The sequence below is a fragment of the Panthera onca genome, chromosome B4 (genome assembly GCF_046562875.1).
Source record: "Panthera onca isolate mPanOnc1 chromosome B4, mPanOnc1 haplotype 2, whole genome shotgun sequence".
Taxonomy (NCBI): domain Eukaryota; kingdom Metazoa; phylum Chordata; class Mammalia; order Carnivora; family Felidae; genus Panthera; species Panthera onca.
In genome coordinates, this window is record NC_138345.1 from 37,102,928 (window position 1) to 37,126,925 (window position 23,998).

The window sequence follows — 23,998 nt, forward strand, 5'->3', positions numbered from 1 at the left end:
GAGCTGAAGTCGGATGCCCAACTGACAGCCACCCAGGTGCCCCTCTAAGTGAAGTTTCTTGAAAAATAGTCTGTGTTGTCTTGTTTCCTCAGTATCTGTGTAGCTTTTTTACTTTTTTATTTTTTTATTTTTGAGAGAGAAGGAGCATAAGTGGGTTGGGGGGGGGGGGCAGAGAAAGAGGAGACACAGAATACAACGCAGGTTCCAGGCTCTGAGCTGTCAGCACAGAGCCCAGTGAGGGGCTGGAACTCAGACTGCGAGATCATGACCTGAGCCAAAGTTGGACATTCAGCCAACTGAGCCACCCAGGTGCCTCTTTGCTTAGCTTTTATACTCTGTAATCTGACATTGAGTAAAATCATTTTATTGAAACTGCACTGCCTAAGTTACCACTGAGTTAATAATTGTTAGAAGCTGAGTACATTTTTTTTTAATTTCTTATCCTACTTCATCTCTGGTCACATATACATTTAATATGATTGTTGACTCCTCTCCTTGAAATTTAGTTACCTTGATTTTTCTTTGGCTTTCATGATGCCTCTCTCCTGGTTATTGTCTTCACTCTCTGACCTTTCCTTAGTCATCTTTGTTCTCTTTTCTCATTGCCTTTTACTTGGTGTTTTTAGTCGTTTCCTATCTTTAGTCTCCCTAGCTGTGTATCTACCCTGTGATTTCAGGTACTACCTATACACTCAAGACTCCTAAATATGTCTTTAAAAAAATTTTTTTTAATGTTAATTTATTTACTTCATTATTTATTTATTTATTTTTTAATGTTTACTTTAAAAAAAAATTTTTTTTAACATTTATTTATTTTTGAGACAGAGAGCATGAACACGGGAGGGTCAGAGAAAGAGGGAGACACAGAACCTGAAACAGGCTCCAGGCTCTGAGCTGTCAGCACAGAGCCCGACGCGGGGCTTGAACCCACGGACCGCGAGATCATGACCTGAGCCAAAGTCGGACGCTTAACCGACTGAGCCACCCAGGCGCCCCAATGTTTACTTTTTTTTTGAGAGAGAGAGAGAGAGAGAGACAGAGAGACAGAGCACAAGTGAGTCAGGGACAGAGAAAGAAGGAGACATAGAATCTGAAGCAGGCCTCAGGCTCTGAGCTGTCAGCACAGAGCCTGGTGCGGGGTTCGAACTCACAGACCGCGAGATCATGACCTTAGCTGAAGTCGGATGCTTAACCGACTGAGCCACCCAGGTGCCCCTATTATTTATTTATTTTTAAATTTACATCCAAGTTAGCGTATAGTGCAATAATGATTTCAGGAGTAGAGTCTGGTGATTCACCCCCTACATATAACACCTAGTGCTTATCCCAACAAGTGTCCTCCTTAATGCCCCTTACCCATTTACCCCATGCCCCCACCCACAACCCCTCCAGCAACCCTGAGTTTGTTCTCTCTGTTTAAGGGTTTCTTATGTTTTGTTCCCCTTCCTGTTTTTATATTATTTTTGCTTCCCTTCCCTTATGTTCATCTGTTTTATATCTTAAATTCTTTTTTTAATGTTTTTAAAAAAAATTTTTTAAATGTTTATTTTTCACAGAGAGAAAGACAGAGAGAGAGAGAGAGAGAGAGAGAGACAGAGTATGAATGGGGGAGGGGTAGAGAGAGAGAGAGAGGCAGACACAGAATCTGATGCAGGCTCCAGGCTCTGAGCTGTTAGCACAGAGCTCAACATGGGGCTTGAACTCATGAACCTTGAGATCATGACCTGAGCTGAAGTTGGACACTTCACTGACTGAGTCACCCAGGTGCCCTGTTGTATCTTAAATTCTCAATATTTATTTATTTATTTAATTTTATTTTATTTTATTCTATTTCATTTTATTTTTTAAAATTTTTTCTTAAGTTTATTTTGAGAGAGAGACAGAGTGAGCGGGGGAAGGGCAGATAGGGAGAGAGAGAGAGACAATCCCAAGCAGGCTCCACATTGTCAGCACAGAGCCTGCTGTGGGGCTTGAACGCATGAACTGTGAGATCTCTACCTGAGCTGAAATCAAGAGTTGGATGCTTAACTGACTGAGACATCCAGGTGCCCCAAGACTCCTAAATATGTTTTGACACCATGGTTATTTATTTTTGAGAGGGAGAGAGAGACAGAACGCAAGAAGGGGAGGGACAGAGAGAGAGGGAGACAGAGAATCTGAAGCAGGCTCCAGGCTCTGAGCTGTTAGCACTGAGCCCAGAGTGGGGCTTGAGCCCATCAACCACGAGGTCATGACCTGAGCCGAAGTCAGAAGCTTAACTGACTGAGCCACCCAGGTGCCTAACTCTCCTAAATATGTCTTGACACCATGTTTCTTTTCTGTTTACCTGGGATGTGTGTGTGTGTGTAGAATATACGTATACACGTGTACTTCTTGGTGGCCACGGCAGGTATGCTGAATTCAGTACACCTCAAACATTATTACCTTTTCTAAATCCATTTTTCGTTTGTTATTTTCTAGCTCAGTGTCTTTGACAAGCCTTCCATCAGTCTCTTAAACAAGAAACAAGTTATGAAAGATACCCCACTCCCCCTTCTTCTATCACATCACTTGCTTTTCTCTGCTAGAGTTGTTTTTCATCTGCAACCTCATTAGTGAGCTTTTTGAAAGCTCGTTTATACATTCAAGGTTTTACACTGAAGATAAATTACCTTTAATTACATTCAAAACTTTTTTTTTTTTAAGGGAATAAGCTGTTGGGCTATATCTGTATAAATGTGCTTTTTATTTTCTGGAGGTACAATGAAAGTTTATACTTGTATCTCACTGCATCATATCTGATTGCAGAAATTAAAGCATAATTTACAAGGAAAAAAAAGAAAACAGTTTGTGAAGGGTTATCAAATCCTTAGCATATTTATACTTTAGAATGAAGCCCATAATGCCAATATGTCTCATTAGTGACACTAAGTTTGAGCCAATTTCTCCATTATACTTAAATTAGTATAATGAAATCAAAGTTTATGTGTATTAAAATGCCATTTTGGTTGGTTTGGCTCTTATATGATCATAGGTAGTTTGGTTCTTATATGATCATGAGGTACTCTGTATTTTGTCCTGGTTTATTTTTATTCTTACTGACTATATTTTTAGTAAATTTTGGTTATTTATTTAGTGTACATTCAGAGCGTATGGGCCATCTGAATTCATGATGTAACACTTGTGTCTACCAGGATGCTCTCGTCTTCAAGTACTAGAATGCCAAATGACATCAGTTTAAACATTAACAACACAGTTTTCACATAAGGACACGTTTTTCACATAAGATTTACAGGTATAGGTAGTTCTAGGATTGATGCAGCAACTGCACATTGCCATGAAGGGCCAGGCTCTTTCCATCTTTCTGCCTTGCTTTCTTCAGTGTGTGGGTAATATATTTCTTCCTAATTGCATTGTGGTTGCTGCATAGTCCAGCACCATACTTTCACCAGGTGAATCTCCTAGCAGTATGGAAGGAAGTTGGGACAAAAGGCTTACTCTTCGAGAAGCTTTTTCTTATTAGAAGATGAACATCTTCCCAAAAGACTTCCAGTAGACATTCTTTGTGTCTCATTGGCTAGACCAGGGTAACATTTCTACCTCTGGCTAGGTCATCACTAATAATGAGAAATGGCATGATTGGCTTAGGATAATCATTCATCTCATGGACTAGGCATACTGTCTTCTGTTCAAAGAAGGATGTCCATTAGCAAGTTAGAAGTGAGGATCTCTGTTGAGTTATTACCAGTATTATATTGGTTATTACCAGTATTATTTGTCTCTGGACAGAACTTAATTGACAACTGTGCTTTTCTTAGAGATAGATTTTCTTTTGTTGAAAGGAAGCTGGGTGTTGCATAGTGCTTGGATGACTGTTCAACTGTTGTAATGAGGCAGTGAGTGGATTTAGAGAGAAGAAATCAGTTAATTTTTTTCTCATTTTGAAGAGGATCTTGAAATTTTTCTTGGTTAGGAAAATAAATACATGAATCAGAATAATTAGATAATACGAGTTTTGTTTATTGTTTTAGTCAGAATCTGGAGAGGTGAATAGAAACACGGAACTGAAGAAACTTCGAATTTTTGGGGCTGGCCCTAAGGTTATGGGCCTAGCAATGGGAGCAAAAGATAAAGAAGGTAAAATCTGTTATTTGGTCATGAAAAGAAATAAGGTAATAAAAATAATATTTGAATTGCGGTCTGCCTTGGGATTTTCTTGAGTGTAAACTTGCAGTATGGTTTTTAGATCACCCTTTATGGCAGATAATCTTGAATTTAAGGCTTGAGGAACCATATTTTATTGAATTTTTATATTTGAAAGAGATAAATTTTCATTTTTATGTCTGATACGTGACACAGAAATTTATAGTTTCTGAATGCTTTAGTTTATGAGAGAGTGGTGAAATAAATGGTTCTTACTTGGTGATCTAAAGCTTTTAAATTCAGAGACAGGGTTCCGTGACCTTTACTATTGACATGTACTGCGGGGAGTTCATGACTTACATTCTAATTCCAACTTTGTTGTTTTTTCCATAATTATCTTGATACATTATGACACTTCATTTAAAAAAAACTGTGAAGAAAGCCTAGTTACTCTCAGCTTTGTATGTTTGAAACTTCTTGTGAGTAAAATTTCTAATGTAAAGGTCAAGTTTTGCTGTTCTATGTACATGTCAATTTGAAAACTCAGTTTAACAAAGGTTGTGTTGGATTTGTTTTTAGTATATATGAATTTAATGAAGTGCTATAATCACAAGTTACATTAGTTATTATCCATTTCATGATATAAATCACAATTCAGATTGTGGACAAGAACTCTGGAGGATCAGATAATATTGTCCCATCACTCTAAAAACATTCAGTGTGATAGGACTTACCAAATACATTATGATATTTATTATCACCCTTTTAAGAATTAAGCACTTAATTGTCTTTTTCATTCTTGTACTTAATGCATTGGCTGGCAGTGATCTGAAAACTAGTCTCAAGTTAGTCCCTGATAAGTACTACATACAGGCAGTATAGAATTAGTAGTTAAGCTCTCTAGAGCTTGATTGCCTGGAATGGATTCCCAAATCTGCCTCTGACTGGCTTTATGATTTTGGGCAAGTTACTTCTCTATACTTTAGATTCTTTATCTTCAATGGGGATAGTAGCATATCTACCTCATAGTGTTGTGAGATTTAATTTAAATAATTTTAAGTAGTGTCTGGTCCAGAGTAAGCTCTCAACATTAGTTTTTACTATTATTATATAACTATTTTTATTTCAAGATGAGGTCTCCCGAAGACGAAAAGTTACCAACAGGTCAGACGCATTTAACATGCAAATGAGACAACGGAAAGGAACTCTCTCTGTTAACTTTGTAAGTGTTCTGAGATGTGTCAGGAGGGAAAGGATTTATTTTTAGTTTTGCACTTTTTTATCTCGTTATGTATTAGTATGCCATTTGGTTAGTTCATTTGGTTAGAGGACTGGATGGTAAATTTAAAGTTGCAGCTTTCGTTTATGTAATGTTAACCTTGCTTTGTCCATTTACATTGACTCTTCCCCTAAGTTATACTCACGTATACCTTGTGAATGAGAGAATAAGAATCTAAATTCTTGAGCTGTATTGTGGACAGTGCTCAGTATTCATTCTCTACAAAGAGTGTTTGTGTATAGGAAGGATGACATGGTGTATTTTATTTATAGAAATTGACTTTCAAGTGGTCTAGAAAGTCTTTCTTTATTCTGATACCTTGATATGCTTTTATTAAGTAGAAGTGCTGAGGAAATTGAGGAGATTTTATGAAAACCTGTTTAAATACAGTCATTTAAAAAATATTCAGGATTTAAGTTATGTGTACTTTTTAGTATACATTATTTTGTTTCAATTAAGGAATTCCTGGTAAAAATTCAGTATTACTTATTGTAGAAAATAGACTTTTATTTTGTTTGTTTTCTAACAGGTTGATCTCTATGTTTGTATGTTTTGTGGTCGGGGAAATAATGAAGATAAATTGCTTTTGTGTGATGGATGTGATGACAGCTATCATACATTTTGTTTAATTCCCCCACTACCTGATGTGCCCAAAGGAGACTGGAGGTGTCCTAAATGTGTTGCTGAGGTACAAGCCTAAACTTTATAGATTCTTTTTTAATTAATAACAATAATATACACATACACATACAGTAAATCCAATTTCCAAAAGTGCTTGCTTTGTTCTTCAATGTTTAAAATCGCTAAGATTTTTTTTTTTTTTTTGAGAGAGAGAGAGAGGGCACAGGTGAAAGAGAGGGAGAGAGGGAGAGAGAGAGAGAGAGAGAGAGAGAGAAAGAGAGAGGTGGAGCTCATCCAGGGTTCATGTTTTACCTGAAACAGGGCTTGTGCTTACCCGAAGCAGAGCACTAGCTCTCCTGAAGCAGGGCTCGAGCTCACCCAGTGTGAGACTCGAACTCGTAAGCTGTGAGGTCATGACCTAAGCTGAAGTCAGATGCTTAACAACTGAGCCACCCAGGTGCTTTAAAATATCTAGGATTTTTTAAGAGCAATATTGAATGAAAATGTAACAGTTGTATTATGGCAGTTTGCCTTTCAAAAACTTTTTCTGACTATCGGTTAGATAATTCTGTTTATTGCTGTAGGTGAATGATACTCTTGCTCAGAACGTTCATATTCCTGGAAACCTGGCTGGCTCAGTCGGAAGAGCATGTAACTCTTTTTTTAAATGTTTTATTTTTAATTATTATTATTATTTTTTTAGTGTTTATTTACTTTTAAGAGAGAGAGAGAGAGAGATGCAGAGCATGATCGGGGGAGGGGCAGAGAGAGACAGACACAGAATCCCAAGCAGGCTCCAGGCTCTGAGCTGTCAGCACAGAGCCTGATGCGGGGCTCGAACTCACGGACTATGACATCATAACCTGAGCTGAAATCAGATGCTTAACTGACTGAGCCACCCAGGTGCCCCTAAATTTTTTAAATTAAAAAAAATTTTTTTTAATGTTTATTTATTTTAGAGAGAGAAACAGAGCACAAGTGGGGTTGGGCAGAGAGAGAGGGGGACAGAATCTGAAACAGGCTCCAGGCTCTGTGCTGATAGCTCCAACGTGGGGCTCGAACTCACAAACTGCGAGATCATGACCTGAGCCAAAGTCGGACACTCAGCTGACTGAGACACCCAGGCACCCCTAAATGTTTTATTTTTGAGAGAGAGAGAGAGAGAAAGCGCAGGGGAGTGACAGAGAGAGGGTGAACAGAGGATCCAAAGCAGGCTCTGTGCTGACAGCAGCGAGCCCAGTGCGGGGCTCGAACTCACAACCGTGAGATCATGACCTGACCCAAAGTCAGACGTTCAACTGACTAAGCCACCCAGCCAGGCTCCCTGTAGCATGTAATTCTTGATCTTGGGGTCATGGGTTCAAGACCCATGTTGGGTGTAGAGATCACTTAAATAAATGAACTTCAAAAAAAAAACCAAAGTAGAAATCAGACATAAAGCTCTAGAACTTAGGATTTATGTCTCCAGTTCTCATGTTAACAGGTAAATGGATAGTATCTATTAGCTTATTTAAATTTTTACTTGATTATTCTAAATTATTCTTATTCAAAGATTACATTGACATTATTGTCCTGAAATACCTAATCCATTTGCTTAACAGAATGTTGTGGTAGGATATGGAAGGGAAGGAGTTGGCTGGGTTGTATCTAGGTGTATTCAGAGCTTTGAATTATTATTTGTTATTCTCATGGTTAGATGATTCCAAAGCAGTTATACTCTGAGAATTTGTGTTAAGATACTGGTTAGGGTGATTGGTGGTGTGAAACAACCATTCCTATAGCTAGATATTCTAGCAGTCGAGTGGATATCCCTTTATCCATTATCTTTCCTTTGTCTGTGAACATTTATTTTCTCCATTGCTAAATCCACTGGTAAACTGAGAATGAGTAGCATCCCTGGGCTTGATTGCATGTCAGTAGTCCTCCAGGTGTTTGTCTTGGTGCCGAGCTTAACCGACTGAGCCACCCAGGCGCCCCTCTCACCTTGTCTTGGTGCCGAGCTTAATGCCAACTCCAGAGTCTGAAGCTGTCTCATTGCCACCTTCCTACTGGAAGGCTGTGAAAATGCAGTTAAGGTTTTAGAACATTATTTACTGATTTCATATTGCAAGTAATTAATACTTGTTTTGCTAAGGTTGATTGGATTTGCTTCCCCTAGGGAAATGATCAAAGAAGGTAATGCCTGAGAGCCTTAATATTTTGTTCATTTTCAGTGAGTTAATCTTAAGTATTTCTTCTTCCTAGGAATGCAATAAACCTCGAGAGGCCTTTGGATTTGAACAAGCTGTACGAGAGTATACACTTCAGAGCTTTGGAGAGATGGCAGATAATTTTAAGTCTGATTATTTCAATATGCCAGTTCATGTGAGTATCTTTCTTTTAGGTCGGTTTGGGGAAGTCTGAAGATTTATCTGTGTCCAAAGCTTTTGGTTTGCTTTTTACTTTCATCATTTTGTGGAAAATCGGGACAGCATGAGAAAGATGATAGAATATTAAATCTAAAGATAAGGGGCCTGGCATCTGTTTCTATTTTTTTTCATTTGCTAATGTGGCAGTGTGTACTCTCCTGTTGAGAAATCTGCTTTGATCTTGGAATTGTTTATTAGCCTTCTGTAGGAAATCTTTTATAGAAAACCATGAAGTATGTGGCAGTTGCTCCTTTTGTTGTTACTTGTAATATGAAGTTTGTTCTTCTCCTAGGGGATCTTGGGCTTTTTAAAATCCTTATCCAAAAAATTTGCCAAAGCTATTAAAGTTCAGCCTTGATTTTTGCATTTCCTTTTTTCTTTCTTGATGTCCTGGGTCATTTTTATATTTCTTAGTTGGAAAACAGTTTACAGAAAAAGGCAGTTCAAGTTTATTATGTTTTTCTGAACATTTAGGTTGCCTTTAGCATTTCGCTGTCCTCATTGGAAAAAGCTAAGAACCTGGTCTTTTCAGCTCTGGAAATAAGACTTTTCATTTTATCATGGGTTTGTGTTCACTTGATCTGCATTTTATGTTTTAGAAGGTTATGGTTATAGTGAGTTAGTAATCTGTAATCTTTGTTTTCCCTGTATAGATGGTTCCTACAGAACTAGTAGAAAAGGAATTCTGGCGGCTGGTGAGCAGCATTGAAGAAGATGTTATTGTAGAGTATGGAGCTGATATCTCCTCAAAAGACTTTGGAAGTGGATTTCCTGTGAAGGATGGTCGGAGAAAGATGCTGCCAGAAGAAGAGGTGCAGAGCAGATAGTAGTAATTCAAACTTAGCCCAAGCTGATTTAGCCTTTGCATAGTAGAAAACTGCCTTTCTCTAATTTTAAGGGATTACATTCATTTAAAATATTCAATCTGTAGGATTTGGACATTATATATTACCTTCAGTTTTAAAAACAATACATCCAGGGGCACCTGGGTGGCTCATTCAGTTAAGTGTCCGACTTCCGGCTCAGGTCATGATCTCACAGTCCGTGACGGGCTCTGTGCTGACGACTCAAAGCCTGGAGCCTGCTTCGGATTCTCTGTCTCTCACTCTCTCTCTGCCCCTCCCCTGCTCATGCTCTGTCTTTCTCTCTCAAAAAATAAACATTAAAAAAAAATTAAAAACAATACATTCAAAGTACCCTTAAAAATTTAACTTTGCATTAAAAAAACTTTTTTTTTTTTTTTTAGTGTTTATTTTTGAGAGAGAGAGAGAAAGACAGAGTGAGTGAGGGAGGAGTAGAGACAGGGAGACACAGAATCTGAAGCAGGCTTCAGACTCTGAGCTGTTAACACAGAGCCCGACGCAGGACTTGAACTCACGAACTGTGAGATCATGACCTGAGCTGAAGTTGGAACACTTAACCGACTCAGCCACCCAGGCACCCTTAACTTTGCATTTTATTATTACTATTATTATTTTTTCTCCCCACTCTCCCATTAGCTTTGCATTTTAAAACCATTTTAGTTTATTTTTATTTTTATTAAAATCTTTTTTTAACATTTGTGCATTTTTGAGAAACAGAGCACAGCGGGGGTGGAGCAGAGAGAGAGGGAGACACAGAATCTGAAGCAGACTCTAGGCTCTGAGCTGTTAGCACAGCTCAGACCCACACACTGTGAGATCATGACAGCCAAAGTCGGACGGATGCTTAACTGACTGAGCTACCCAGGTGCCCCAAAACCATTTTAATTAGTTTAATTTTTTTTTTATGTTTATTTATTCTTGAGAGACAGACAGAGCATGAGTGGGGGAGGGGCAAAGAGAGAGAGAGAGGAAAACACAGAATCTGAAGCAGGCTCCAGGCTCTGAGCTGTCAGCACAGAGCCCGATGTGGGGCTTGAACCCACCAACTGTGAGATCATGACCTGAGCTGAAGTTGGACACCCAACCGACTGAGCCACTCAGGTGCCCCAACCATTTTAATTAGTTTAAAACTTTGATTCCAGTTAAAAAAATTTTGCCTCTTTGTGTTTGAAGTGATTTAAGATTTTTTAAAAAAGAGTTACATTTCTTGATAGGTTCAAAATTAAGTTTCCTTCAACACCTGAGCAGGTAGGTTTTCAAAGAATGCATTTAAACTGTAATATATATTGAAGTTCTGTCAAATAGGAGATGACCCTTATGTATAAAGCTGAATTAAGATGATCATTCACTTCTTTTTCTCATTATTTTGGTCCTTTTCACTTTTCCTTTCCTTCTATATTGGCAGTGATTAAGAATTTTATTTCCTATGAAAAGAGTTACACATGGTTAAAAAAAAAAGGTTATATAGTGCAGAAGGATATATAGTTAAAAGAATATCCTGGGGCGCCTGGGTGGCTCAGTCTGTTGTGTCCGACTTCAGCTCAGATCATGCTTCTTTTTATTTATTTATTTATTATTATTTTTTTTAAATTTATTATTTATTTATTTATTTATTTTATTTTTGGGACAGAGAGAGACAGAGCATGAACGGGGGAGGGGCAGAGAGAGAGGGAGACACAGAATCGGAAACAGGCTCCAGGCTCCGAGCCATCAGCCCAGAGCATGACGTGGGGCTCGAACTCACGGACCGCGAGATCGTGACCTGGCTGAAGTCAGACGCTTAACCAACTGCGCCACCCAGGCGCCCCCAGATCATGCTTCTTGAAGTTTGTGAGTTCAAGCCCCGTGTCAAGCTCTGTGCTGACAGCTCAGCCTGGAGCCTGCTTGGGATGCTGTGTCTCCCCCTCTCTCTGCCCCTCCCATGCTCATGCTCTGTCTCTGTCTCTTGATAATAAATAAAGATTAAAAAAAAATTAAAAAATAAAAAAGAATAACTATCCCAGTTCTCTTAAGGTTAGTATTTGCAAGGTATATCTTTTAACATTCTTTTACTTTGAATCTGTTTGTATCTTAGAATCTAAAGTGTGTTTTTTGTAGGAGGATATGATTGGATCTTGCCTTCTTAAAACAAAAAATGCTTATTTTTATTTATTTTTGAACGCGTTGTACATGTGCGTGCATGCCAACAGGGGAGGGGCAGAGAGAGGGAGGGAGAGAGTCCCAAGCAAGCTCCGTGCTCTTAGCATAAAGCCTAACAGGGGGTTTGAACTGTGAGGTCACGACCTGAGCCAAAATCAAGAGTCGGCCACTTAACCAACTGAGCCACCCAGGTGCCCCGGGATCTTGCTTTTTTAAAAAACCTAGTCTGAGGGTTGCCTTTTGATTGGAGTGTTTAGTGTATTTACACTTAATATAATTACTGACACGGTTGATTCATGTCTGTTCATTTTGTGATTTTGTGTCTCGTGGTTTTTTTTGTTCCTGTCTCTCCTTTGTGGCCTTTTTTTGGTGTTAAACAGAGATTTTTCATAATACCATTTTAATTCCTCTAGATTTTTTTGTTTTGCATATATGCTTTTTAATTATTTAGTGGTTCTAGGAATTCTAATATGCATCTTATTTATTTATAAAAGTTTATTTTTGAGAGAGAGAGAGAGAGAGAGAGGGAGGGAGTACACGTGTGTGCATGGGAAGGGCAGAAAGAGAGGGAGAGAGAGAATCCCGAGCAAGTTCCACGCTGAGTGCATAGCCTGACTCGGGGCTTGATTTCATGAACTGTGAGATCATGACTTGAGCCAAGATGAAGAGTCAGGAACTTAATTGACTGAGCCACCCAGGTGCCCCTTTTGCCCCTTTTTAACTTTTTAAATGGTCTTTACACAGCCTACTTTATGTTAATATTGACCTAATTCTGGTGAATATAGCAACTTTTTTCTTCATTTCCCACTGTATTGTTATACATTATGTCTACATATTGTATAAACACGACAACACAGCAATATAGTTATTACTTTAAACCATCTTTTTTAAAAAGTTAAGAGAAGGTAAAAAATACACATATACTCTTTTACCTATTTACTCACAAATACACCATTTCTGATGCTCTTCATTTATTCCTGTGGGATCCAACTTACTTTTTCAGGTCATTTTCTTTCAGGCTGGAAGACTGCTTTTATTTGTAGTATGGGTCTGCTAAGGAATGAATTTTTTTCAGTCTTTGCTTATCTGGGAATGTTTTTATTCAGGCTTTTAGTCTTTCAGTTGTAAATGCTTCTCAGTTTTTTGTCTTGTTCTGTTGTTTGCCTTTAGTTGATTTATAGTGCCTTAGAAATGGCTGTTTTGATAATTCTGTCCAGATTTATCTTTGTTTTTTGTGGAGGGGAATTGCCCAACCTCTCCATATTGCCACTGCTGGAAATTCTTTACAATTAAAAGTCTCCCTCCTACCCAGATCACCAATGTAACAGAGGAAGACACTATTTCATCTTCTAGCTGTTCTTCAGATACAGTGATCTATGCAAGCATTTTATTTATTTATTTATTTATTTATTTATTTATTTTTAAAGTTTATTTTTGACAGAGAGAGAGAGAGAGAGAGAGACAGAGCATGAGTGGGGGAGGGACAGAGAGAGGGAAACAGAATCTGAAGCAGGCTTCAGGCTCTGAGCTGTCAGCACAGAGCCTGATGCAGGGCTCGAACTCACGAACCAAACCGCGAGATCATGACCTGAGCCGAAGTCGGACGCTCAACTGACTGAGCCACCCAGGCGCCCCTCTATGCAAGCATTTATATATCACACATGCAGAATTACATATTCTTTTTAAAAAGAAATGGAGTATACTACTTACGTGGTCTTACCCTTTTTGTTTTTTGTTTTTGAGTCCCTTCAGGCCCTGTTCAGTCCATCCTAATTCCTTATAGCATTACCTACCCAGTTTATTCATGGTACCATCTCATTGGATATTATGCCAACCAGTATCTGAGCACTTAATGTGTGCTGAATTAAGTTTTCATTTTGTTTCATTTCTTTATGATCAAAAGTTACATCTTTTGGCTTTCTTATTATTTTAGCCTTGTTATTATATTTTTCCTTCTGCGTAGGTAGAGTACAGGTTGGAATAATCAGGTTAGGATAATATAGATTAGAGAATACACATTGGGTTTTACCAAGGGAGAAAGAGAATGATTACAATAGATGGAGAACATAGATAATACACAGATGGTTTGTTCAGTATCACTGAATTTAATGTGGTTTTTATAGGTGTAAGGAAACACATCAGAGTTTCTTTATACCCTTCCTTTGCCAAGTGGTGAGCAATTACTGAATTATTGGGAAAAGACTTTTTCTGTCTTTTTCTGAATTTTGTTTCTGTTCTGAATTTTTTTTTATTAAAAAAACTTTTTTTTAATGTTTATTTATTTTTGACAGAGAAAGAGACAGAGTGTGAGCAGGGGAGGGATAGAGAGAGAAAGAGACACAGGATCTGAAGCAGGCTCCAGGCTTCAAACTGTCAGCACAGAGCCTTACGCGGGGCTCAGATTCGTGAGCCGCGAGATCATGACCTTAGCCAAAGTTGGACACTCAACCGACTGAGCCACCCAGGCGCCCCTGTTCTGAATTTTTAAGTTGTTCTTAAACAGATATTTATATCTTCTGATCTTAAAAACAAGGTCACAGAGATTTTAAAGATTATTTTAAGTGTTAAACCTAAGCACCTAATATTAATAATACAAATATTAATCTTTCTCCATGTTTGAGTTTTAAATGAATATTTATCTATTTCTGCTTTTGCTCTATTCACCTTCATGAATGTGGAGAAATGCTGGGCTGTAACCAACCATAGTATAAAGAGACAGGTGATACAACTTTTTTTCTAGACTGGATCGTGGATTTGCTCTTTGTTTTCTAAGCAGTAATGTTTTTCACAGGATACTTTTGTTGTGTTTAAAGATAGAATGAGAGGACTTCTTTATTACAAAAGGATTTTAAGGACTAATTAGAGTTTGTGTAAAACCTTCAGACTTTTTATACTTAATATCAGTTACGGTAAAGTTACTGTACTAGAATAGCAGATAACTACCAACATTTCACTAGGCGTTGTACATTTGTGTTGAACTTCTGCATGAGATAGCTCTCAGTATCTGATAGCGTATTTCTCTGGAGTCAGTTTACTGGAGAAGTACCTCTGAAGTTAATATATTGTCTTATGAATACAATGTGCTCTACCAACAGGGCTTCTAAGGAATAAAAATAGGCACAGAACTTGAAAACTTGGGAACATTTTTTTGTTCTTGTCCTTGGCTCCATATTAAGTCATCGACTAAATCCTGTTAGTTCATTTTTCATTATTTTCTGTAGGACTGGCCTCTTTTCATACCCACTACTACCATCTTTGTCTAGGTCCTGTCACATCATGTTGGGATGATTGTCATAATCTTAAATAATGACCACTCGTGTTTGGAGTCCCCAAGACCATCTCCAGGTTCATTGATTTTCTGGGAGGACTCATGGCTATGATTACTATAGTGAAAGAATACAAAGCAAAATCAGCAAAGGGAAAAGATGCATGGCCCAAATCCAGAGAAAACCAGGTAGAAGTGTCCAAGAGTCCTCCTAATGGAGTTACATAGAAGGTACTAGTATCAAATTGACAATGTGTAGGAAGTATTGCCTACCAGGGAAGCTCATTAGTGATCCAACTCAAGGTTTTTATTGGAGGCTGGTGACCTGGGCATCCTCTGCTTAACACATACTATAAAATCCCAAACTCCCAGAAGGAAAGCAAGTGTACATAAACCACATTGTATGGTCTAGGCATCATAAATCACTCTTTTTTATTAGCGTAGGGAGCTGTTTGCCATGTAAGTTTCCACATACCAGCCAAGAGAACTTTAAGTAGGCTTTTTGAAGAATAGTAGTCTTAGGCCTGTTATGTTAACCAGATTTTCTGCTTACTGCTGGTCTCTGCAGTCATTTTAAATATATTGCTTTGGGGCGCCTGTGTGGCTCAGTCAGTTAAGCGTCCGACTTCGGCTCAGGTCATGATCTTGCGGTTTGTGAGTTCAAGCCCTGCGTCGGGCTCTGTGCTGACAGCTCAGAGCCTGGAGCCTGTTTCAGATTCTGTGTCTCCCTCTCTCTCTCTGACCCCCCCCCGTTCATGCTCTGTCTCTCTGTTTCAAAAATAAATAAACGTTAAAAAAATTTAAATATATTGCTTTTACTTAACATGTTAAGGTTGAGAGGTCTTCTGGAGTTCATTATGCAGTTCTGTCTACTTTTGTTTATGTTTGAAACTTTCCATAAACAAAAGTTTAAAAATATTTAAGATACTATGTTTATACTGTTTCATTTTTCAGATTCTGTTTTATTTCTTTTCTGAATATAGGATAAAACCCAAGCTTCTTAATTTAAGGTTAAAGGTCCATTCTTCTTTTCTAGTCTTATTTCCTGTGTTTCTGAGTATGACTAATTTCAGTCTTCCCCTTCACCAGCCAGGACAGTATATATTCTGTCTTTCTGTCATTCATTGTCACATCTTATCTATTTTTCTAAGCTTTACTCAGGTTCTTCTTTTCTATAAAGTTTTCCTGGGGTGCCTAGGTGGCTCAGTCGATTGAGCCTCTGACTACGGCTCAGCTCATGATCTCGCGGTTCACGAGTTTGAGCCCTGCATGAGGCTCTGTGCTGACAGTTTGGAGCCTGGAGCCTGCTTCAGATTCTGTGTCTCCCTCTCTCTCTGCCCCTCCCCTGCTCACACTCTGTCTCTCTCTGTCTGTGTCTGTCTCAAAAATAAACAAACATTAATATTAAAAAAAAAAGTTTTCTTAATGATGCAAACCCACACTAATTACTATTGTCCTCTGAAGAACTAAAGAATTTACTCTTTTATCTGTGTTTGGAGTTTCATGTGTATACTGTTGTCTTGAAACTTTTTGTATGTAGGTCTTACCTCTTCAACTAGATTGATTATGTTTTCACACAACCAGCTGACCAACCAACTAAAAAACATATTGAATAGTATTTTTTGAAAACCTTTTTTAAAAAACATATTGAGGGTATGAATCATATTTCATTACTATTTCTTTGTTTTTAATTTTTTTTAACGTTTATTTATTATTGAAAGACAGGAAAGACAGAGCATGAGAATGGGAGGGGCAGAGAGGAGGAGACACAGAATCTGAAGCAGGCTCCAGGCTCCAAGCTATCAGCACAGAGCCTGACATGGGACTTGAAGTCACAAACTGCGAGATTATGACCTGAGCCAAAGTTGGATGCTTAACCGACTGAGCCACCCAGGCGCCCCTATTTCTTTACTATTTCTTAATGGCATTCCTACTTATTTTTTTAATATTAAATATAATTTATTGTCAAGTTGGTTTCCATACAACACCCAGTGCTCATCCCAACAGGTGCCCTCCTCAATGCCCATCACCCCCTTTCCCGTCTCTCCCACGCCCCATCAACCTTCAGTTTGTTCTCAGTATTTAAGAGTCTCTTATGGTTTGCCTCCTTCCCTCTATGTACCTTTTTTTCCCCTCCCTTCCTCTCCCCCATGGTCTTCTGTTAAGTTTTTCGGGATCCACATATGAGTGAAAACATAATGGTATCTGTCTTTCTCTGCCTGACTTATTTCACTTAGCATAATACTCTCCTGTTCCATCCACGTTGCTACAAATGGCCAGATTTCATTCTTTCTCATTGCCAAGTAGTATTCCATTGTGCATATAAACCACATCTATATCCATTCATCAGTTGATGGACATTTAGGCTTTTTCCATAATTTGGCTGTTGTTGAAAGTGCTGTTATAAATAAACATTGGGGTACAAGTGCCCCTATGCATCAGCACTCCTGTATCCCCTGGGTAAATTCCTAGCAGTGCTATTGCTGGATCATAGGGTAGATCTATTTTTAATTTTCTGAGGAACCTCCACACTGTTTTCCCGAGTGGCTGCACCAGTTTGCATGGAATTCCTACTTAAACCTATGATGGACTTTCTTATTTTGTCCTCTGTGACTCTTAACTACATATTTATAGTTTCCATTTTTTTGTGCTACAATGTGGATGATATCCTCAAATCTGACTTCTAGTTGACACATTCTGTCTTCAGCTTTGTCATTGGCTGTTAAAGCTCTTACTTTGAGGGTTTTATTTTTTCAACTCTGTATTGTGGAAAGTGCACATAATAATGAACTTTCCTCCTTCCCTCAGTACCTGGCATCCACGTTTAGCAGTTTTCGACTACCTGATAGAAGGCAGCTGGGTTCACTTTCTTCTTTGTGCGTTCAGTCTGTTGTGATGTTACATATCATGTATCCTCTGGAAAATTCACACTACATCCCTGTAAGAATGAGTGTAAAAAGGCAAATAACATCTTAACAGTTCCTATGAGCATAGTTTGACTTTGCATAGTCCCGGAAATAGTTCTGGGTTCCCTGGACCCCACTTTGAGAACTGCTCCCAGCAAGGATGATAAGCACTTTAAGGCTTCATAATGGTTTCAGGGTAGGCTTTTGCAACTCAGTGTCCAGCCCTTATATCCAGAGAAGCCTCTATGAAAACTCAGTCAGTAGCTTTCCTTTTTCATTCTGCCTTTCTTTCCTTTTTCTTTGTTTCTGGAAACTGGAATTCTTTTTTCTTTTGAGTTCATCTATGAAACAAATGTTTTCATTATTATAATTTATCCAGTATTTCTAGGTGAGTTGCTAGTGGGGGTGGTAATGGTGACTTTCTGTGTCATCTTAGTCTTTGCTGTTGGCATAAATGCAGGATTACATATCGTAGTATTCTGTTTTCACAATATCTGGCACCATGCTATAAATATTTGGGGAAATTACACTACTAGGGATAAAATAGAAATATAATACTGTCCTATTAAAATGAGTCTCACATAATTTTATAGTAGTGTATTTGAGGGAGGAGTAGTAAAAAAAATTGCTTATATGCTTCAGAATAAACCAGAGGTATTTGAAATAACTAAAGGGAAATCTAAATGCCACCTAGACAGGAGACAGGATTGAATAGGTATATGAGTTACATGTTGCAGAGAGCAAAGAGCACGAGTCTATGGACTAGATTATTATAAATATTATATACAATTTTTACCTTATTTTAAAAGACTCCCTTGAAATTTCTATTGGGCACGTGTCATTTCTGATCTTTCATTTACATCTTTTTTTTTCTTTATAGGAGTATGCACTTTCTGGTTGGAATTTGAATAATATGCCTGTCCTAGAGCAGTCTGTTCTTGCACACATTAATGTAGACATCTCTGGTATGAAAGTGCCATGGCTCTATGTGGGAATGTGTTTTTCTTCTTTCTGCTGGCACATTGAAGATCACTGGAGTTATTCCATCAACTACTTACACTGGTATATATGATCTTTGTTATATGTTTAGTTATCTTTTTAAAGGTGTGATATAGTATTAGGTGATATGTTAGTAAGAGCTGAATTTAAAAGTATTTCCTATCCAAAGTAGGGTAACATATTGAGAAGTGTAGAGGTCTAAGGATATGTATATCTCAGATACCTTCCCTTTTAAAATATGTGCATGCAGCAGAGCCTAGAGTTTTATTTTTTTATTTTTAAACTATTTATTTTTGAGAGAGAGAGGGAGAGAAGAGAGAGAGAGCAAGCATGTGCATGAGCAGGGGAGGGGCAGAGGGAGAGAGAATCCCAGGCAGGCTCCACACTGTCAGCGCAGAGCCTGATTCGGGGCTTGAACTCATTAACTGTGAGATCATGACGTGAGCTGAAGTAGGACGCTTAACCAGCTGAGCCACCCAGGTACCCTCAGAGCCTAGAGTTTTAGACCAAATGATACTTATTTGGTATACATGAAAATTACTTGGTGTATCTTTTGATATTCAAGGTAGAATGTTCAAAGCGTGTATATAATTAAGATCTGACTAAACCTTCAGTATTGGAAATTATCAAATGATTTTTTTTTTCGTTTTGATAACATTTTCCCTAAAAATGCCTGTTACATGTGTATTCATTAAATTTGTTGGCTGAATTTTTTTGTATCTCCCCCATAGCTTTTATTTACTTGCCCAGTTCCTTGTCCATTATTATGATATCAACTATATGATGTTTTTTTCTCCATTTGGAAGATACTACTCAAATCACTCTTTGCAGTGGAAAACTATAGTGATTTTATTTCTCTGCTTTATCACAGTGCTGTTTAATATGATAACTGCTAGCTAAATGTGGCTATTTAAATTTGTTAAGAATGGGGCACCTGGGTGGCTCAGTTGGGTAAGCATCTGACTTCAGCTCAGGTCAGGATCTTGCGGTTTGGTTCGTGAGTTTGAGCCCCGCATCGGGCTCTGTGCTGACAGCTCAGAGCCTGGAGCCTGCTTCGGATTCTGTGTCTTCTCTCTCTGCCCCTCCTTGACTTATCCTCTGTCTCTCTCCCAAAAATAAATAAACATTAAAAACAATCTTTTTTTAATTAAGATACAATTAAAAATGTAATTCCTCAGTTACAGGAAACATATTTCAAGTGCTTTATGGTCACAGGTGACTAGGGCTGTATGTATTGGTTAGCACAGCTATAGAACATTCTCATGATTATAGTAAGTTCTGTTAGAGACAGCACTGTGGATTGTATTAGGATTAGGAAATGCAGCTATTTTATAAATATAGTATGACCCGTTAAATCCATTTCCTAGGAGTACAATTTAGTATTATAAATGAACTCTAGTCCGCTAAAGTCTGGTACATTAATGGGGCCAGTTTGGTCCTTAAGATTTATAGATAGAATTCTTTAAGTTTTCAACAATTTCCAGCCTTGCCTTATTTTGTTGGATAGTAAATCAACTTAATGAAGTTATGTAAAAGTAGTCTAGAGAGTACTGACTTTGACTTTGGTCGTTGTGGGGATAATTGGAATGTCCAGTGAACTTGAAATCAAGGTACCATGTCAGTATCCTTTAGAATGATGTTGGTTTTTCGGATAGGATCTTTCCTGTTTGAAATACTATTTATTGATCCACCTTAAAGAGTTCATGTGCTTTGAATTGCTTTTCTAATAGTAGTGATAAGTATGTGCCTGCCTATTTATATACTCTTGCCTTACCTTCTTTATGAACAATAGCTCATCAAACAATAGATTTATGAGTTGGTTTGCCAGGATTCAGGGTATATAATCTATGACCATGGGACAAACAAAATTAATTATAAATTAGTGGATTTGCATGAGAGACCCTGGCCTCATTGGTACCATGCTCACCTAGTTAAACAGTTGTTTCTTTTGCTAGGGGGGAACCAAAGACCTGGTATGGTGTGCCATCTCATGCTGCAGAACAACTGGAGGAGGTGATGAGGGAGCTGGCCCCTGAGTTATTTGAATCCCAGCCTGATCTCCTGCATCAGTTAGTCACCATCATGAATCCCAATGTACTGATGGAGCATGGTGTGCCTGTGAGTCTTTTCGGGTCTCCTTTTAGTATTTTTACTTTAAATTTATGTTCGCTTTTTATTAGAATCACAACATATGCTTTGTTTTGTAACTGGAAGCAAAAGATCATGTCATTTTCTAGCCAAATTAGAATTTATATTCTGAAGGGAAGAACATTTTTTTGGTTAAGAGGTGTTTTAAAGTATTCATCATATTTTATGTATAACTACCTATGAAAATAGTCTTCTGTTTTCAGTAAACCATTATGTCCTGGTCTTAACAAAAATCTTGTATTCCTTATTAACCTTGTTTAGTCAAAGTGTAAGTATTTTAAGTGATAGTTGTAATAACTAATGTCTATCCTTTGGAGATCATTTTTCATGTGAAGATTTCACAGCCTCTTTTTATATGCAATAATGAAATATACTATGGATACTTTTTTTACTTTTCAACTTGGTTTTGATAATGATTATTAAATTTAAGCCACTAATACCTGATAAGGTATAAATTTAACGGATTTGCTGTATATATTCAAATATTCATCACACCCTTAATGAGAAAGTAGTTTGAGTAATAGTAGTGTTAGTTTGTCTTTGAAGAGTGAATGTGTACTAGAATCTGGACTTTTTTTTTTTTTTAAGGTTTATTTTTGAGAGAGAGATAGGAGCGCAAGCAGGGAAGGGGCAGAGAGAAAGGGAGACGGATAAATCTAAAGTAGGCTCCAGTCTCTGAGCTATCAGCACAGAGCCCGACATGGGGCTCGAACTCATGAGCTGTGAGATCATGACTTGAGCCAAGGTCAGATGCTTAACTGAGCTGAGCCACCCAGGTGCCCCAAATCTGGGACTTTTCTAAAGACATATAGTATTATTATAAAACTAAGTGGGATTCAGGAAAACTGATTTTGGGGATATTTCCATATTACATATGAACTAATTAGTTAATTTCCAAAAAATTATCCAAGAGTAGGAGGAAATTCCATCCTTTACCATGATTGACAACACAAGGATAAAGGGAATAAAAGAAAAAATCTCTTAATTGTAAAAATTTTGTCAAGTTTCAGAAACTGGTAGTTCAGTGAGTAACATTTCTCTTTGAAAATTTGTCTCATACTTTCTTTTTATGAATTATTATAATTTGTTATCAGGGACTATTTTAAGAAGGTAGAGTTCTGGCTGCTGCTTTTTTTTTTTTTTTTTTTTAATTATTTTTGGTAGAGAGAGAGAAACAGAGCATGGGTGGGGGAGGGGCAGAGAGAGAAGGAGACACAGAATCTGAATTAGGCTACAGGCTCTGAGCTGTCAGCACAGAGCCTGATGTGGGGCTTGAACCCACGAACCGTGAGATCATGACCTGAGCTGAAGTCAGACACTTAACTGACTGAGCCACCCAGGTACCCCTCGGGCTCCTTTTTATTTTTTTTTATTTATTTATTTTTTTTTTTTTTTAATTTTTTTTTTCAACGTTTTTTATTTATTTTGGGACAGAGAGAGACAGAGCATGAACGGGGAAGGGTCAGAGAGAGAGGGAGACACAGAATCGGAAACAGGCTCCAGGCTCCGAGCCATCAGCCCAGAGCCTGACGCGGGGCTCGAACTCACGGACCGCGAGATCGTGACCTGGCTGAAGTCGGACGCTTAACCGACTGCGCCACCCAGGCGCCCCTCGGGCTCCTTTTTAAACCCTGATATTGTCTTCTGATAGGTGTAAATGAATGCTTTTCTGTTTTTAATTTTAGAAAGTGCTGCTGAAAGTGACTGATAAAATCTGTTCCCCTTTTTTGTTGTTTTTATTTTGTTTTGTTTTGTATCCCTGTTCCCACTTTGCATTTAGGTGTACAGGACCAATCAGTGTGCTGGAGAGTTTGTTGTGACATTTCCTCGTGCCTATCATTCTGGATTTAACCAGGGCTACAACTTTGCTGAAGCTGTGAACTTCTGTACTGCTGACTGGGTCTGTTCTATAGCAAGTAGCTGTTGTACGTCTACTAACACCCCTGGAAAATGCATCTTAGTTGCCATATTTGCTTAGCTGGGGAGGGGAGGATTCATGAATATTTCAGTAGAGAGTAGAGTGGCTGTTATAATTTAGAAAGTTCAGTTAGTTTCCATTACACTTTCTATTTGGAAGATTTTATAGTTCTTATCCATTATTTTCCCCATTCTGTTTGAATTTTAAATGAACAGTTGATATTTTTTGAATCTTTCTTTTCTGAGAGAATATGGTTCCTCTAGTCTTTGCTTTATCTGAGCAACTTATGGATTTTATAATGACAACCAGATCTTTTTTTTTTTTTAAACGTTTATTTATTTTAGGGAGAGTGCATGTGCACTAGAGCCAAGGAGGGGTAGAGAGAGAGGGAGACAGAGGATCCTAAGCAGGCTCCGGGTTCCGTGCCAACAGCAGGGAGCCCAATGTGGGGCTTGAACTCACGAACTGCAAGATCGCGAACTGAGTGGAAGTTGGAGGCTTAACCGTCTGAGCCACGTAGGTGCCCCTACAACCAGATCTTTTTAAGAATTAATTTTACCGGGGCATCTGGGTGGCTCAGTCGTTTAAGCGTCCAACTGTCGGCTCAGATCGTGGTCTTGAAGCCCGTGAGTTTGAGCCCCGTGTCAGGCTCTGTGCTGACAGCTCAGAGCCTGGAGCCTGCTTGAAATTCTGTGTCTCCCTCTCTGTCCCCCCTCCCCCCACCACTATACTCTCTCTTTCTCAAAAATAAATAAACATTAAAAAATTAAAAATAGAAGAATTTTACCCATATTTTCCAATATTTAGCTCAGAGTTTTAAAATATCCCTTTATTATTTTCCTTTTTATAGACAATTAGTTGATTTTACTCTTCCTGCCATGTTGTTTTTTTTATTCCTTTAAAAAATTTTATTTTAAAAAGTTACTATGATATTGGGATCTCTGTTGATATACTTTTGTTTAAATGATAATGCCAGTGATTGCTCTTTTGCTTTTTTGTATGAGGTAGATATCAAAAAGTAATTAGATATGATTATGTCATGTTGGTTGGGAAAAGACTGCAAATTTATGATACACCTTTGACTTTGTTTTTCCTTTAGTGACACTTTTCTGTCTCTCAGCATTTGGGGCGATATATATATATATAAAGTATCTTTTTTTTAATGTTTATTTATTTTGAGAAAGAGAGGGAGTGCATGCATGTGTGCTAGCTGGGGAGGTGCAGGGAGAGAGAGAATCTCAAGCAGGCTCTGTGCTGTCAGTGCAGAGCCCATCACGGGGCTCAATCTTAACAGTCGTAAGATGAGTAGGATGCTTAACTGACTCAGCCA

At 38.1% G+C, this 23,998-nt stretch overlaps 1 protein-coding gene across 2 annotated transcripts in view; it reads left to right on the forward strand.

Moving 5' to 3' along the window:
- The window catches only part of KDM5A (lysine demethylase 5A), a 94,994-nt gene that overhangs the window by 20,724 nt on the left and 50,272 nt on the right, over nt 1-23,998 (forward strand). For both annotated transcript variants that reach the window (XM_060658760.3, XM_060658761.3), the window contains exons 6-13: nt 4,011-4,116; nt 5,253-5,344; nt 5,931-6,089; nt 8,267-8,386; nt 9,084-9,242; nt 18,484-18,665; nt 20,558-20,720; nt 22,531-22,650. In XM_060658760.3, the coding sequence (XP_060514743.1) occupies nt 4,011-4,116; nt 5,253-5,344; nt 5,931-6,089; nt 8,267-8,386; nt 9,084-9,242; nt 18,484-18,665; nt 20,558-20,720; nt 22,531-22,650 (1,101 nt within the window). The remainder of the gene's footprint in view (nt 1-4,010; nt 4,117-5,252; nt 5,345-5,930; nt 6,090-8,266; nt 8,387-9,083; nt 9,243-18,483; nt 18,666-20,557; nt 20,721-22,530; nt 22,651-23,998) is intronic.